The 16,512-nt window shown below is 41.8% G+C and overlaps 1 protein-coding gene across 3 annotated transcripts in view; it reads left to right on the forward strand.

Moving 5' to 3' along the window:
• The first annotated feature begins 625 nt into the window (after window positions 1–625).
• wdfy4 (WDFY family member 4) overlaps window positions 626–16,512 on the forward strand; it is a 49,639-nt gene continuing 33,752 nt past the window's right edge. Inside the window, exons 1-20 of one of the 3 annotated variants that reach the window (XM_049600212.1) lie at window positions 626–2,095; window positions 3,214–3,471; window positions 5,382–5,493; window positions 6,197–6,324; window positions 6,836–6,964; window positions 7,096–7,285; window positions 8,167–8,356; window positions 8,657–8,817; window positions 9,971–10,203; window positions 10,288–10,427; window positions 11,530–11,660; window positions 11,902–12,003; window positions 12,135–12,325; window positions 13,278–13,981; window positions 14,578–14,671; window positions 14,766–14,980; window positions 15,112–15,215; window positions 15,351–15,579; window positions 16,046–16,122; window positions 16,210–16,428. In XM_049600212.1, the coding sequence (XP_049456169.1) occupies window positions 2,075–2,095; window positions 3,214–3,471; window positions 5,382–5,493; window positions 6,197–6,324; window positions 6,836–6,964; window positions 7,096–7,285; window positions 8,167–8,356; window positions 8,657–8,817; window positions 9,971–10,203; window positions 10,288–10,427; window positions 11,530–11,660; window positions 11,902–12,003; window positions 12,135–12,325; window positions 13,278–13,981; window positions 14,578–14,671; window positions 14,766–14,980; window positions 15,112–15,215; window positions 15,351–15,579; window positions 16,046–16,122; window positions 16,210–16,428 (3,628 nt within the window). In that variant the 5' untranslated portion in view covers window positions 626–2,074. The remainder of the gene's footprint in view (window positions 2,096–3,213; window positions 3,472–5,381; window positions 5,494–6,196; window positions 6,325–6,835; window positions 6,965–7,095; window positions 7,286–8,166; window positions 8,357–8,656; window positions 8,818–9,970; window positions 10,204–10,287; window positions 10,428–11,529; window positions 11,661–11,901; window positions 12,004–12,134; window positions 12,326–13,277; window positions 13,982–14,577; window positions 14,672–14,765; window positions 14,981–15,111; window positions 15,216–15,350; window positions 15,580–16,045; window positions 16,123–16,209; window positions 16,429–16,512) is intronic. The other 2 variants (XM_049600211.1, XM_049600210.1) reach the window with 2 other exon arrangements.

Genomic DNA, 16,512 nt, shown 5'->3' on the forward strand with positions numbered 1-16,512 from the left:
ATTTCATGCTATGTGAAGATGAATGATAGCTGTGTTCAATTTCAGTGCCCAAATAAGCCACTGAGATAACATGCACTATACAAACACAGGAAATCCAGTTAGGGACTGTGCTTAACTTATCAGGGGAGGGGGGTGGCTCAGGTTTGACCTTGACCCTCTCCTAAGCTACAAATAGTTTTCTTTAAACTGTCCTGATTGACAGGGAAAAAATGCACGACCCTCCCTCCACCACAACTAACTATATTTTTTCATATTCACACCAAATGTAGGCAGCCTATTTGAGCGACTGCAAAGAGCAATTACGGGATTGAAAAACTGTACACAACAATGGAAATATCAGTCACCTGGCACAGTGGAGGTGATTAGATTTTAAAACGTAGCCTACCCTCTGAAGTTTGAAAGTTAAAAGTTTGAAACAAAATCCTGTAGTTTTTGTAGACCTAGTTGTATTTTTTTTTTGCCATTGCCATGCATGCAGGAGTGAAGAATTTAATGTTTTTTTTTGGCTTTTTTTGTGGTTAGTGCAAACAGTTTATTTTTTATTTTTGGCAAAATTTTAAACATGGAGAATTTAGCTTTTAAAATGGAAGACTACATCATGTGCAAGGCGTTCAAGGACAATAATTTCTGTTTTTACGGTATCTAGCTATGATATAAATTGTGCAACTCTGTTGATTCTTAAATAAAACATGCCTTTAAAGCCCGCCAGTAGATTTCTGGTTCAGAGGCCTTTTAAAATAAATAAAAAATATACAACCATTTAAAGTTGTATGGCCCTCCCCAAAGTCAAAATAAAAAACACAAGTCCCTCCCCAGTGCTTAAACATAATTTGACATGCCTCCCCAATTTGGCACCATCCCTCCACCCTAACAATTAATGAACAGTCCCTTAACAACTAGCATGGCTGCATCATCTATGTCACTGGTTACACCTCTACTTTTCCTGCTGAAATGTTTTAAGGTTGTCTGTTTCTGGAACATTTTTGTCTCTCAGTATCTGGCTGTTGTCACATTTCTATATCATTAAAATCCACAAGATGGCGCTGTTTAGCTAAATTATGTTAGCACTGCTTTGATGGTTCTGTTACCAGTACAAACCAGTGACTCTAATCAATGAAACAAGCAGTAGTTTTCCAGTTTCATTGCATTTACACTTAGTGGTGTACTGGATGTCATACTGGGTATACCTACCTCTTCCTTCTGGCCATTTACAGTATACCCACCTATCAGCCGAAAGCCATTGGAAGACATAGGAGTTTACCTACTTTTCCTCTGAAACCTACCATCTACCTCATAATACCCCACCTCATCAACTACTACTACACCACTGGTTACACTCCACAGGCATTTTAACAACACTCACCCACTCTTTATGACTGAAGGCCTAATACCTGTACCAAATGTAAAAAACAGAAAACAATTTAAAAAAAATCAACTAAATATATTTCCACTAAATTGATCGGTTTTTCATTACATACTAACCAAATCAGTTTGTTTCCTGATTCTGTGAAAGGTTTGTTTACTTCTTAGACGCAGTAAAACTGCCTGTCTTTCTAGTTATTTTCAGCAGACAAGCACAAACACAATTTGTTCTTAATCATTTCACCGACAAGTCAAAACCTCTCTCTCTCTCCACCTAAACCTGTTATTACATGTCGTGTTTGCCAGCTTCTTTGGTTAATCATGGGATCGTGTCACTGTGATTCATATTATTCCAGTCCAACATGACACGTCTATAAAAAGCAAAGGGACTCTTCTTTGAGCCGTTGTGGGAGGGCCTCATCCAACCAGCTAAACAACAGTTTTTCACTTCTGCTTCTCTAAGGAAGTAAGAAGGCACATGACCTGGGCCAGCTGATTTGAGTTGCTCTGCTTGTTCAAAGTTCAGCCTGCCTGATGCAGATTAGTGAGGGGTGGGTAGTTGTACAGAGAGGGTCGGCACAGTGGGTGCTAGTCATATCTTAGCAGGTCTCCACTTGTCACTCCTCATGACATGGGAACGGAGACAGACCACTTACTCAGTTGGAATAACACAGCACAGATGACAGCTTCCTCTTAGTTTGGAAAATCCCAGATGGCTCTCACACAAGTACAGGTAAGAGGACTAAACTGTGTGTTGCATGAATAATTCGAATAATTCTTCTGTGTAAATGTGGCAGAATTTCACTTTAACATACTTCATTGTATGTCACTGTCAGCAGAGGGGTGAGGTATGTGTTGCTTGCATTTCACAAGTAAAGAATGACTTTGTGTGCCCTTGCGCCTTCTTGCTATCTCACACACTGCACACAGCACACTCACATGAGAAAACATCAAAGTATTGTATAAGAATTTCTAAGGAATGTGAGCAGCCTTTCCCGTCACTTACCATCATAACTGATTCAACTGGCTCTGGCTTATCAGTTTAGCAATCCGCCTCTTCCAATGCCCCTCACTGTTCACCACGAATGTGTGACACAAACAGAAAGTGCCAAAAATAATGCCACTGTAATGAGGAAACAATGTACTAGTCAAAGCCTCAGTCGTACAGTAATGTGTGCTTGAAGCAGTGTGACACTTATTAGTAGCCTACTGTGTGAAGGAGGTAGAGGAATTTTATTTCACATGATGCATAACGTTTGCAATATTTGCAAGACTGAAAGGGACAGAACACACTGGGGTTTTGATTTTGTCAGGACAAAAGGTCACTATGTTTTGCATATGTGCACCTCCGGTTGTCACATACTTTCACTTATAAGTGCGAGGACTGATTTGGTATTCTCAAAGTGCTTCACAATTACTGTTGAGTAAGTATTGCACAGGAGAAGAGGAAGGAATACGAACAAAAGGTGTAAACCATCAATGGTAACCTGTTGCAATGGTGGATTTACAGTTTGAAAAGCTTTTAACATTTCCTTCTGTTATGTGCTTCTGATTACTGAAAATTGGGCATGAGTTAAACTGCTCAGATCACTCACAGGGGTTGGTAACCAGTTAATAAAATGGCACATGACGGCCTGTGGTCTGCTCTTCTATCTGATGATTTCTCAATGCAGACAGTGTGCTGTGTGGCTTAACGGAGGAGGGCTTGGATAAATTTGTTTGAGGAAGTGAGGCAATCTTAGGAAATGTGATTAAACAGTATTTGGGATGTTATGTAAACTCAGAGTATCTATAAAAAGATGGAACAATCTGAGGATTTCTCACTTCTGGCTCTTTTTTTTTACCCTCCAGGACCAGCTTGCTAAAGGGGAAAGGATCAATAAGGAAACTGGAGAGCTGAGTGCTTCAGGGGAGTTATCTGTCTCTCTGGAGTTGAAGGTGGAGAAAGTGGAGGGCTCTTGTGGGAACCCTCAACTCTCACAAGTGCTCAGAGAACAACTCCAAGCACTGGGAGTTCATGCATGCTCGAGCCCAGACCACAGGACTGACCATGTTCCTTTGGAGCAGAGAGAGGAGCATCTCATCAAAGTCCTGCCTCTCTACATACAGGTATGGACCACTGGGACAAGAATATGTTCCGACGGTATTTATCTCTGGTCATCTTATTCATCTGTTCATCATTTTCAGACTTACATTAGCAGTTTATTAATCAGTATTTTGGTTAAAGCTTTTCTATTGTAAATATCTTCCATCAAATAAATGGAGACCATCAACTTGGGAATCATTAAAGGGATACTTTGCCGATTTTCAGCATGCTTTGTATCATAATAACGCAGGTAGTGTATGTAAATGAACTATGGAACTTCCCTCCATCTTGCAGTGACCAGATCTCCCTGCTCACTTGCCAATAAAAATGTGCTGGATGTTGAGTTTCGGGATTTTCGCTGGCTCTAAGACTGTGGCTCAAGCTACAGATTGTACTTCCTCATTTTTGTACGCCTGCCGCCACCATGGATACAAAGTGTATAGAAGTGGATCGAGAGAGAGGGGGGAAGACCAAACTCAAATTAAACTGCAAAACTTGGCAGTGCTAGTCAAATATAAACCACGATTCTGTTACTGTATTGCCTGTTTGTGCCCTAAAATGTTCTCATAAGCATGTTTTAGTGTGCTGTTTAGCTGAGAGTTTATGAAGAGGGAGTGGGTGCCATACTGTTTCCTGTATTGTGGGGAAAAAAAAGGCTGAAAAACTGAGATTAGACGGTAAAACTAAGCAGCACTGATCAAATACAGTCTGTTTTTTGGCCATTTTTTTTAGAAACATATTTTGGCTAACTGTTTAACTGTAATAAGAGATCGTTTGTTACCAGCTGGCGGCCATATCGCTTTTGGACGCAATATGGCAGCAGCGGGAGTGTTTATTGGTCCGATGCGGCACAATGCATTCTGGTAATTGTAGGTTTTCTACCTCTTGAGCAAAAGGTTCCACACCCCTTTTTCCTCTGTTTTCTGTGGTCATGTAGCACCAGTTTTAAAAGTATTACCATCTTTCTCCTGCATAGACAACCCAGCATTGTGAAAAGACCATGTTTCCAGCAGCGAACTACTTCTTTAATGGATCACGACAGGATAATTTAAAGTGGAGCCACAGTCTGAATTAATACCCATCCATGAAAAAAGGTTAAATGGATACCTCAAGACTCTGTGGTTTCCAAAACTGCTTCAGACCACTTGAATGAAACAACATGAGTCGGCAGTCAGATGTTTGGCCCTCAGCTGCATCACTGTCCTTTGAATGAATGTGTGTGTGGTTTCCTAGTAAAACAATACAGTTTACTGAACTGTCACATGAAATACAAAAGCGCTTCAGATTCGCCACTTCGGGCATCGATTTGATTAAGTGGAAGAAGAGGAATTTCTCATTCTCAGTGCCTGAATTGCATCACAGTTATGAAAGGAAAAAAACTCTGCACTATTTTGACCCGTGCACACTCGGTGTAAATTCCGTCACTGATCTGTGTGTGTAACGCCATTGATCGGGCTCAAAGCTGCAGACATAATCACTCTTTGGTTTGTGTGTGGTGCTGGTGTATGTATAAGCCTCATGACCAGAGATTTGAACAGAATGTAGGGCCTCACTTAAGAACAGCAAACTCAGTGAAATGCGATATCCTCTTATGGAACTGGAAAGAGCAGACAGTATGCGCTGGCTTCTATTATTTATAGTGTAGTGAACTCAAAGCAGTATATTTTCACCTATGGTATGGTTATATTGTTTATATATAGTAAAGCAAGTATGTACTACAAGAGTACGTACAGTACATTGCAACAAATGAGCACAGCATGTTATTTTGTGCCAGTATTTCCATTCCAAAACTGTTTAAAATTCATATTACAAACACGTTCAGACACCATTTTCACTCACAAATGCCCTTTGCAGTACATCATCACGTTTTGTTTTGTCAGTATATCACTACAGGCAGTATCTTAATCTGATGGACTCTCCTCTCTGATCCCAGGTCTGTGAGGATGGTGGAAGACTTGAAGATCTGAACATGAAGGGTCTTGCAGCTCTCACCGCCGATACTGTCATCCATGACATCCACGACAGACTGACAGAAAGGCCTGCAGGTATGAACAACTGCTCATATCACTGCGAATACTGCAAAAGATATTTTTTTCTCAGGTGGTGGGACTTTCTACCTCCTCTATCTACTTCTGCATTTTCAGGGTGCTGTTCCAGTAGTTTTTTAAAAATGTTACTCGTGTCAGGTTACTGAAAACAGAACACTGAAGCACATGCAATCTGTTCACAAAAATGTGGAAACAAGCAATATGTAGTTCCTTTCTTGAGGTTTGGATGCCTTGTCGGGTATATTTATTTTTCTGGAGGTATAAAGGAGAAAGTTTTTTTTTTTAGGGAAGTAGATGCTTCTGGTTTTTGATGCAGCTCTGGTTTGGGTTTAGGTTTAATAAGTGGGACTTTTCTTTCTTGTTTTAAGGCTCAGTTGGTCTTTTTAGGGGTGCACCACTGTCATATTAAAATCATTTTCCAGGAACACTTGCATAGCACATAAATTTACACATGCCAAAAAAGAAACAGAATGTAAATGAACTTCCTGAAAAGAGAAATGAAACTTTCATACGTGCACTATCCGCCCTAATTCTATTTAGGCATACACTTTGCTTTCTATGTGAACTCTGGTGCACTTGACTGAGATGTGAATTAAGATTTGTACTGATTTCTGTGACAGTAAATGCTGAAAAGAAGCAGCTACAGTATGTTGACAGTGTTGTTCTCTTGTTGACTTCGGCTTTTTTTTTCTGTTTTCAGAGCAAGCTCGTGGCGAGGTGGTGCGATTCTTCCAAAGGCATGATACGAAGGAAACAAACTGTGAAGCGAAAAACAATAAAGGATGGCTGCTGTTAAAGTCTCTGCTGCTGCTGACAGCAGACAGCTCAGTGAGTGAGGATTAAGTTTTGAAGTCAAGGTCAAAGTTGTAAAATCGACAGCCTCTCTATATTTAATGGGAGTCACTCATTCGTGGGGAACTTACCCTTGTGTATGTGAAGTCCTTGACTGCCGTAGGATGTTGGAAAATACCACGTTATATTTGTGATATTGATAATCACCAGTGGTTAGTATTGTTGAATCACAGCAAGAGGGTTCCAGGTTTGAGTTTTCATGTTCTCTCCGTGTCAGCGTGGGTTTTCTCTGCTTCTCTTTTTCTTTACTCCGGCTTCTTCCGCAGTCCATAGACATGCAGATTAGGTTAATTAGTGGCTCTAAATTGCCCGTAGGTGTGATTGTGAGCGTGAGTGGTTGTCTGTCTCTGTGTGTCAGTCCTGTGATAGTCTGGCTGTCATAAAAAAATGCTTTTCTAGATTCATGTCATTTTTAAATGAAAAACACTGATGTGTGTGTGTGTGTGTGTGTGTGTGTGTGTGTGTGTGTGTGTGTGTGTGTTTGTAGGATATATTGTCCTGCATAAACCCAGGGCTCCCTGCTGCTTTGGTGAAATGTCTGTACCTGCTAGTGTGCCTTCCAGCACAAAAGGAGAACGTGGCCATAGAGGAGACCTTTCAGGAGCCACTAACGCAGGTCAGTTGAGACTATGGCCTCATTTTATGCTTTGGTTTACCCTTTGTCTGCTCGTCATCATGCAAGCTCTACTTGCCTTTTTCATTGTATTTTGGTCTCACTCTAAACTTCTTCCTTATGCTTGTTTCCAGGTGCTCCTACAGCTCTGTAGGCAGCCAGTCAATGTGGAGAGCCTGGTGGAAACTCAGGAGCTGCAGTGTCTTATCATTGGCCTCACATCACTATGGGACCAGACCAGCGCCACATGGAGACACCAGGCCTCTCGTGTCCTCAAGGCGATCTCTGCTGTAGCAACAAGCAACACTGTCCCATGCTTGCAAGGTGAGGTAACTCAAAACTAATGGGATGAGTAACATTTCTCTGTATCTCATAGTCATTTCATTGTTCTGATTTCTCGTTAGAATAGACAATATTCCAACACGTAAAGTTAAATACAACAGAAAATGGGCTGCACAGAAAATGGATAATTAGATTTTATTAGGGGAAGTTATTTCTGCAGACAGACAGACATCTTTATTCCAGTAATGGGTTGATTACACAGAGACACAGAAGCATACATTCCAGCAGATAGACATACTGCAAGTATGTCACATGATGCCTCTTTCAGCACGGATGATTCACTTAAATGTTCCGGTACACACAAGTTTACTTTGATTTGTTCTGGACACCAAGAAATTATCAGTATTTCCAGCATGATTTTTTTATGCCTCTGTGCCAGTGACAGCTATAGCCAGAGGCATTATGTTTTTGGGTTGTCTGTCTGTTCCATTCTTGTGAATGTGATTGTCAGGTACACTTTGAGGGGGGTTTCTTCAAATTTGGCACAAACTTCCAATTGGACTTAACAAATAGCTCATCAGAGTTTGATGGTCAAAGGTCACTGTGACCTCAGAAAACACATTTGTAGCCATAACTCAAGAATTCATAGTCTAATTATAAAAGTTGGATAGAATTATGAAGTGATTACACTTTATACATTTTATTAAATTCCTTAACCACCACCATTTACTATGAGTCCGAACACACATGGATGTAAACTGCATCTTAACTAGTTGGCGGAGGCATACAATGTTGAGGATGAGAGTGAAAAGTCTTTAGAGGAGTGTTCTTGAAGCAATACTTCATTGAGAGCATACATAAAACTTTGAGTGTGCGGACACATTCTACTTCACTAACCAAGAACACTGTCTTTTCCTTATAAGGCAAGAACTGTGTGCGCATCTGCATCCAGAACCTTTTGCACATCAGTGCTGATGTCTCAGGACAGCTGCTAGCTGAGGTGGCCGTTGCTGTGTTCAGCTTCATCAGAGACACCTATCCTCTCAACCCAGCCCTCTTCGTGGAGTTTGACACCAACAACGGCTACAAGGCCTTTGAGAACATCCTGAAACGGTGAGATTAAAGGACATGAACGGAAGAAGAATCACATGAATCAAAGAGTATGCTTAGAAATGATGTACTTGATTAAAGAAATGAAAAGGCATCAAAAGAATTAGATTTTTGTCCTCATGGTCTTTTTAAGGGCAAGAATAAAAAGACATTCTTTGAAATTAAGTGGAATTTAATGATGTGAATATACAGCCCCTTCAAAGGGAGTCATTATTTATCAAAATGTAATTTGTCTGCTTTTAGATCTCTGTTATTCATGTAACTTTACCCCTTTTTTGCCTCTCATCATGATACCATCACAAGCTGTGAGGACGGCATTCCTGTGGATCAGTTCCAGCCTGTGGAGGAGTTGCTAGCTCTCATTGCGTCTTTCACCCTGCTTGGCAAAACTGAGCTGAAAGTAGCTCTTTGTGTCACAAACCCCCAGCCTCCAGCCTTTAAGTTTGACCCACCACTCACCAAAGGTAGGTCAGCTCCTCACTGACCACCCCTCCCTAATTATCTCTCAACAGTTAATTGTACCATGAGGATACACTCTGAAATATCCCCTCCAAATTCATACTCCAAACTATCTAATTATCACCACATGCATGGCTCAGCAAAGATAAGTTTAGCGAGGGGAATAGGCCCCCCAAATGACCACACAGTTCATCCCTCCTTTGCACTTTTGCCCTCATATAACCCGCCCGAACTGCTCCACTCCCTTTTCCCTGATTTCCCACACACCCTGACTCCCCATTCCCCCACTGCTACCCCGCTGCAGTGCACAACACCCCTCAGGTTAACAGGAAGCTGAGGTGATTATGTCTGGGATGATGAAGTGGAGGCTTCCCCTCTAACTCTGTTAAGATGCTCCACATCCATTCACCACTGGCCTACAGCAACCAGCCATCTATCATAGATGCACACACACCTCCATCCAACACTCATAAATAGAGTGTCCATAATAAACACACACACACCCATCCAATTATACACACAGACACACACACTCAGCACCCATCCATCACATCAAGGAGTAGATCTCTTTCCAGCAGAGGGACCAGGGACTGTTTTGTGCTGATCTTATTTGGTTCTGATGCAATTTTGATTAAGTGTGAAAATGAATCCTATTACTAACCAGGTATATATTTATTCACAACAAACACAAGCGTGTTTTTACTCTCACATCTAGGACCACCTCTAAATGTTTTGACAATGCAGCAAACAAACTCTATCAAGGCAGATTATGCTGCTTTTCTTTTGCCTTCATGCATGTTGTGTTGTTTGTTTTCAATCTATCTATGTATGCATAACTCGATTGGCTTATGGGATTCAGCCTCTGATCTGTGTTAAAGGTTGTTTATAATTTATTGGTTTTCCTTTTCCTATGAAATTGACTGTCTGACCTTGCTAGAGCAAAATCTGATAAATTGAGCTTTAAATTTTAAAACATCTTTTGGCTAAATTGACCTCAGGCTGATATTGTTTTGTAGTATGTCATAGACTGTTACACAAATACATTGTCTCCCAGTTCAACAAACATGCATACTATATTCTTTTCAATATGACTCATTTTAAAGGGCTGAAACTTCCTTTGACAAGTTAAGTGTGCTGACACTTTTTCTCCGTCTCCAGGTTCAGCAGTTAAAAACCTGCCTGCCTTCCACCTGCTGCAGGCCTCCTTGCTGCGTTCTCAGGATTCTCTGCTGTGCTGCCAGCTTCTTCGAACCGTGCAGACGATATGGGAGAGGGATCCAGCCAATTTCTTCCTGTTGGAGTGGACTGTCCAGTCGATGGCCCAGCTGGCTGCGTGTGTGTGTTGTAAGCCAAGACCCGTCCAAAAACTGTTCTTCTCACTGCTAGAGATGGTACGTACTTTTAACGCTGGCCTTGTGCAAACTTTTTCTTTGATACAACATGCATTCAAGGTCTGATTAAATGTTGTGTTACAGGTGATATTTAAGCTGAACTACATCCCCCATGAGACCTTGCGGGCACTGCTGGGTGTGCTGAAGCAGAGCTGGGCTGGGACACTAGCTGGAAGAGTGGCGGGGGTAGAGTTTGCAGTGGTGGCGCTCAAGTGTTTTCACAGGTGAGCAGGTGCAAGTTGATACACATATTACTCAGGATTGTTCAGGTTTCCTTCTCAATTCACAGCAAATTTATAAAGATACATTTTCAAGTCCCCTTCTAGATATGTTTTCAAAGTATGTGAAAATACTCTGCTGTGGTTAGTATTTTGTTTGAAGTGGGTTTTCCCACATAAAGAAATTTAAAAACCCCTGAAAAGGGGCTGAAGGCAGATCCACTCTTTCTCCCTCACTGAGATATTCTGGATCTGGCCTCCACCCTGCCCAACACTGCTGCTTGCAGTAAGTTTTGCTTTCTGCTTTTTTCCATTGCTGCCTGCACCAGGTTGAGTGGTGACAGAGCAGCGTACATCAAAATGTCAAGTGTTAGCATTAGAGGAAACATTAAGATTCAGCCATTCATGTTTGAGCCAGACAGACTCAGATGAGACACAGCCTTAATGGTTGCGAAACAAACAATAATATCTGCTATGATGGTTCACTTTTGGTAGATTGAGGAAGGAAGCTTCAGGGTTTACATCCAAAAACTGCACAATCTACCACATTTGCTGTCAAAACTTTCACTATGTGACTCTGCTCTCTGTTGCGACAGTCTTCTCTGCGCTGGAAGTTTCAAGTTTCTTTACTGTTTTTTGTATTGAAGTCTGTTCCCCTGTGGATTTGTGTTTCCTGTATTAGACAGCGATTAGCTTTTGTATTAGTGACACACCTAATTTAGTTTGCCTGGCGTACATTTCAGTCTCAGATTTGAGGAAATTTCACCCCCTTCAGTTGAGGAATGTTAAAAACACCTCCCTAGTGACAAATCTAACAGATACAAGTCAGTCATTGTAGGGCACAGAAGCATAAGAAAAACACATTTTTGAGTGGAGGCAGTCTTTAAATAATAAGTAGTTAGAAATATGCCCTTCTCCAAATGTTGTTACAACAGCTTGGTTAATCTTATCAGATGCACACAGAACAGGTAAGACAGGATCAAGTTGGCATTTTGGTTTTTTTTTTTCAAAAGTAATGACAAACGCCACAGGTGACAACTGCTAGAACAGCAGTGCTTTGTGCGTCCTCCGTGTAGGCTGAATCAGGTCTATTTTCTCTGCACTGCAGGTTGACAGTGCACAGTGGCATGCTATCTGAGGTGCTGAGTGACTTGGGCCTGCTGGAGCTGCTGCTCAACGAACTTCGCCGGAGAGCTAAAATCCTCAGGAAGGCTGGAGTTGTCTCTTCCCTTCAAAAAAGTATGAACCAACATATTGATTTCCTCAACCTCTGATGTAATCATGATTATACAACTGCTAAATACAGCATTGAGCAGCACATTCAGTCATGACTCAGTGCTTTAAATTTCAAAATGAGTCATTTTGAAATGAAACTGTTGCAGACCTTTGTGCTTTGGGCCTGCAAGTATAGATCAGAAGCCAAATTTCAATCTTGTACCTTTACTCTGTAATTTGCATCTTAAGTTGTCGTGCTCCTTAGATCCCCAGCAGCTGCCAAGTGTGGAGGACAGTGAGAGACTGCTCACTACCTGTATGCTTCAAGTTGTGTCGACCCTAACTTTGCGTTCAATTAAAAACACAGGTATACACATTCACTTCTTTTCATGTCAATTTTTTAAAATTGAATTTCTTACTCTTTCACCAACTGCAGTCTTTATTTGTTTAAGGCTATAAACTGCTGTTTTACACCTCATTGTTGCACGTGTGTTACAGTTTCAGTGCGAGACCTTGGTATGGTTCCCTACATAAAAATCTTCTTGGATGAGGATCAGTATCGAGGTCCCACTCTGAGCATTTTGGAGCAGCTAGCTGAAATTAATCCTGAGGAGTTTATGAGCACCGCCATAGGAGCCCTCTGCTCCTCTACACAGCAGGAACTTGGTTTGAAGCGGGATCTTTTGCAGGTACTTACATTTTACACACTCCCACAGGCACAGACAACAGCACACACACACAGATGCAGAAACACTGTGATATGCGGTGATATCAGCCGAAGAAAACGTAGCCTCCACTCTCCATCAAATCATAACAAATTGTAATGCACTTAAAACATAATAAGCTAGTGAATTTATTTTCTTAGCATGTGGGACCCTGATTACATTATAGACAAATGCAGATTGATTTGCTAAAACAGGTTTAGCTGTTAACTCTGGAACGATTCGATTAGGCCAGCAGCCTTGTGCTGTGGCACTCTGAAGATTACCACCTCTATCAGATCAGTGAATGGGACAGAGATCTGATTAAGTCTAACTAAGTTACACACCCACTGTATGTGTCCGTTTTTATAGATGGCAGCTAGAGGAGCACTTACTTGCAGATATTGTGTGTGTTCAGTGTGCGTGTACACTTGTGATTGTTTGTGAATGCATGCAGAAGCTTTGTGTGTGGGTGTGGGTGTGTGTGTGCGCACGTGCAAGTGTGTGTGTTCTTTGTACTAACATGGTTAAAGCAGGTGGCAATCAGATTGGGTACGACCTGGGTTGGCAAGTGTTAAGAGCCATTGTGATTACTCCAGTTTCAGTTAATCACATTTCCCTCTGCGTTCTGCCTCACACATTACCTACCTGATGGATTAGGTCTCCAAATTGAATAAAGTTAATGTGATTTTGTTCACCTCCAAAAACTAGTTACCAGAAATGATTTATGATATATCTGTACGTTTCATCTATTTTTCATGACATTGTTTTAATTGACTAGGGAGATGCTTTTAAACACTGCGACTCCAAGCAAAGCTTAGTGTCTATCAAAATATAATCTTACTAAGAATCTGCTTTGTCATATGTGTGATTAGACTTACATGTGTTTGGTGATTCCACATGCTTACTGTCTGCCTGACCCCTCACTTCTACATTTCAGTCCATGTTGAAGGTGCTGGAGAGCCCCAACAGCTGGGACGCCTTCAGGAGAGTAGGAGGCTTCACAGGGCTGCTGTCTCTGGTGATCGACATGGAGGGAGCTCTGTCTGACCCTCCTCAGGGAGAACTATGGAAGTCCCTTGGGCACCAACCGCTGCTGGACCTCCTCCTCCTCACTCTCCACATTCTGGCCTTGGCTGTGCATCTTCACACAGTGAATGCACACCATTTTGAGACTGGTGGTTTTTATGAAAGGCTGGCAGAGGCTCTGCTCCAGCTGGGCTGTTTCCACACAGAAGGCCCAGAGACGGACATGTTCGATGGAGAGGAGGGCTCCTGTCTCAAGACCGCAGAGGACAACCAGTCTCCTGGGAAGACTTTCCACCAGTTTGTTGAGTTAGCAGAGGCCCCTAAAGCACCCTCCTCTCCCTTCACCACGTCACAACCCAATCTGCCTGTAACTCTTCGGACTTGTATAAGGCTGCTCTCCTATCTCGACCAGTTTGCCACAGGGACCTACTCTTCTTTGGAGTTAAACTTAGGACAAGAGCCCAAGGATGGGTGTGACAGAGATAAAGAGAAAGTGTATTCAGGGTCCTCTGCTGTCCACTTGGGATCAGGCCCACAGTCTCTGGAGGACACATCGGGAAGATCCAGAACCACAGCACCCAGCATTTCCACAGTCTGCTCAGAGTCTCAGTACAGGTGGATATTTCTAAACACTTCGAGGTGGTGGAAACCATATTCCTATCAGAAGAATTTCCTCTCCATTCATACCTTTTTCCCCACAATGTGTTTATTGATTTTTTTTTTAAAGAGACCAGATGGACAACACAATAACATCTGGTCAATACAATATAAAGTAAAGGTGCAAGAAGTAAGTAAGGTAGAAATGATACAAAACCAAGACTAAGGACATAAAAGTAATTAATAAAATATAGAAATATATTATATATTGGTCATTTAGGAATATTTGGGGAGTCCAGCTCTTGTATGTACTCAAAAAAGGGGTCCCATAGCTTGCAAAATGTTCTCAGGTAGCCCTGTATCATGCATTTAATTCTTTCCAGTTTGACAAAATGAAGTACTTCCCTTAATTTATATAGTATGTGAAGCAGGATTTGGAGATTTTCACTTAAACAATATCAAGCATCTGGCCCACAGGGTGCAAATGTCTGCCTCTAGGCACAGAAGTGGTACTGTGGGTGGAGTTACTGCATTCATATCTAAACTGTGGTGAATGAATGGGGTCTATATTTGATCTCCAAAGTATATGTTTTTGTTTATCCCTTTGCTTACAGTAGGTTCACCAGCGACCATATTATTCTTCATCCAGGAGCAATCCGCGTTATTATGACTCTCCTTCCTTCTGTGTTTACTCCCAAGGACCCACAGGTACCTTTCTATGCTGAACATGTTACACTCCCTACTGTTACACAGTAGTTAATACATGAGTAATATGAGACACATTTCTTTCCCTTTTTTCTAGCTCTCAATGGAGGTCCAGTTCTCACTGGCGCACCACATCCAGGCCATGGTTAAATCTGAGCGAAACCGCCAGATAGTGTGCGAGGGAGGGCTGGTCTCTACACTCCTAGTCCACTGTCGGAGCATGTTGATGGCTCCAAACCACCCGTTACATCTACCTGTTACTCGTATCCTGGAGAAGCTCTCCTCGCAGGCCATCTCACACTCAGATTTCAGGTAAAACATACGCAGTCTTTGAGGTACACGTGCGTTTCTTTATTGCACTGAAGATGAAAAGACTTTTAACTTTAAATATTTGTGCTACAATTTTTCTGTTCTGTGTTTTTTACTTTTTTTCCCCCTCTCAGAGCATTCCTGTGTTTAGGGGACCCTCTCATGTGCTTGGCAGAGAAGACAGCCATGCAATCACAACTAGAATGTCCCCCTCTGATCAAAGGTCCTGTTTCAAATGGTATGGACTTTTAGTATTGTTTCTATATTTGTTCTTTACTGATGCTTGTTAGTTTCAGTCCTCTTGAGGTTTAATTTGGTCTTCCAGACATGAACGAGGTCACACATTGGATTTTGGTTGTGTTGTCTACACCAGGTCACAGTACAGAGACAGATGCCTCATCGGGATCTTCGGTAAAGACACTGAAGCGGGCCTTCAGCTTGTTACAGTCTTCGGCTCGCAGTGAATCCTCAGTTGGTACAGCAATACCTGTCCACCAGATCATCAGTCTGGTTTCTATGACATCACCACGCACTTTCAGGCCGCACAGAGTCTCGTCTTCGCCAGCCTTTGTAGAGTTCAACATGAGTGAGAGTGGATATGGGTGAGTCCTTGTTTTCCTGGGTCTCTGTGTAGCCCTGCAGTATCAAGACTAGACGAGATGGAACTTAATTATGTAACATATAGGACTGCAACTAAGGATTATTTTCATTGTCGGTTACACAGTCGATTATTTTTTCCAATTAGTTGATAGTTGTTTGATTTATAAAATGTCAGAAAAAGGTGAAAATGTGTGTTTCCTAAGGTCAAGATGACGTCCTCAAATGTCTTGTTTCATCCAAAACCTTAATATATTCAGTTTACTTTCATAGAGGAGGAAAGAAACAGAAAACTGTCACATTTAAGAAGCTGGAATCAGAGATTTTTGACCTTTTCTCTTAAAAATTTCCTCAAACCGACGAATCAATCATCAATTTAGTTGGCAATTAGTTGTCAACTAATGGGTTAATCGTTGCAACTTTAATACTGTTTGTGCTGCAGAAATGATGATGTGACAATATGCTTTGCAGCTGCCTGTTCCTGCCGTCTCTGGCCACGGTGAAAGGAGTCACCGCTGATTCAATCGCAACAGGTGGAATCGGAGGAGGTAAACGATGAGTTTAGATATTTGATGCTCACACATTTGTAAATAAAGCTGAATAAAATATCTCATCATCTTTATCTCATGTTCTAGACTGCCGGGGTTTCCCCCCTACAGCTGGTCTCTCATTTTCCTGCTGGTTCCAGATCAACCGGTTCAGCTCAGCCTGTGATTCCCACCCAATCCGTCTACTGTCAGTGGTCCGCCACATGTCCCGGACTGAACAACAATACATCTGTCTGTCTGTTACCTTATCAGCATATGATGGCTGTCTGGTCATCTCCACAGAGGAGGAAGCATTTACGTACCTGGGTGAGAGCAATAAAAGTTTGGTCAATATTTGCCCTTTGTGAACTTTACATAACAATGACTGGCAGAACTGGTTGAAGACTGTGG

Source organism: Epinephelus fuscoguttatus, linkage group LG16 (assembly GCF_011397635.1).
Source record: "Epinephelus fuscoguttatus linkage group LG16, E.fuscoguttatus.final_Chr_v1".
NCBI classification, from domain to species: Eukaryota; Metazoa; Chordata; class Actinopteri; order Perciformes; family Serranidae; genus Epinephelus; species Epinephelus fuscoguttatus.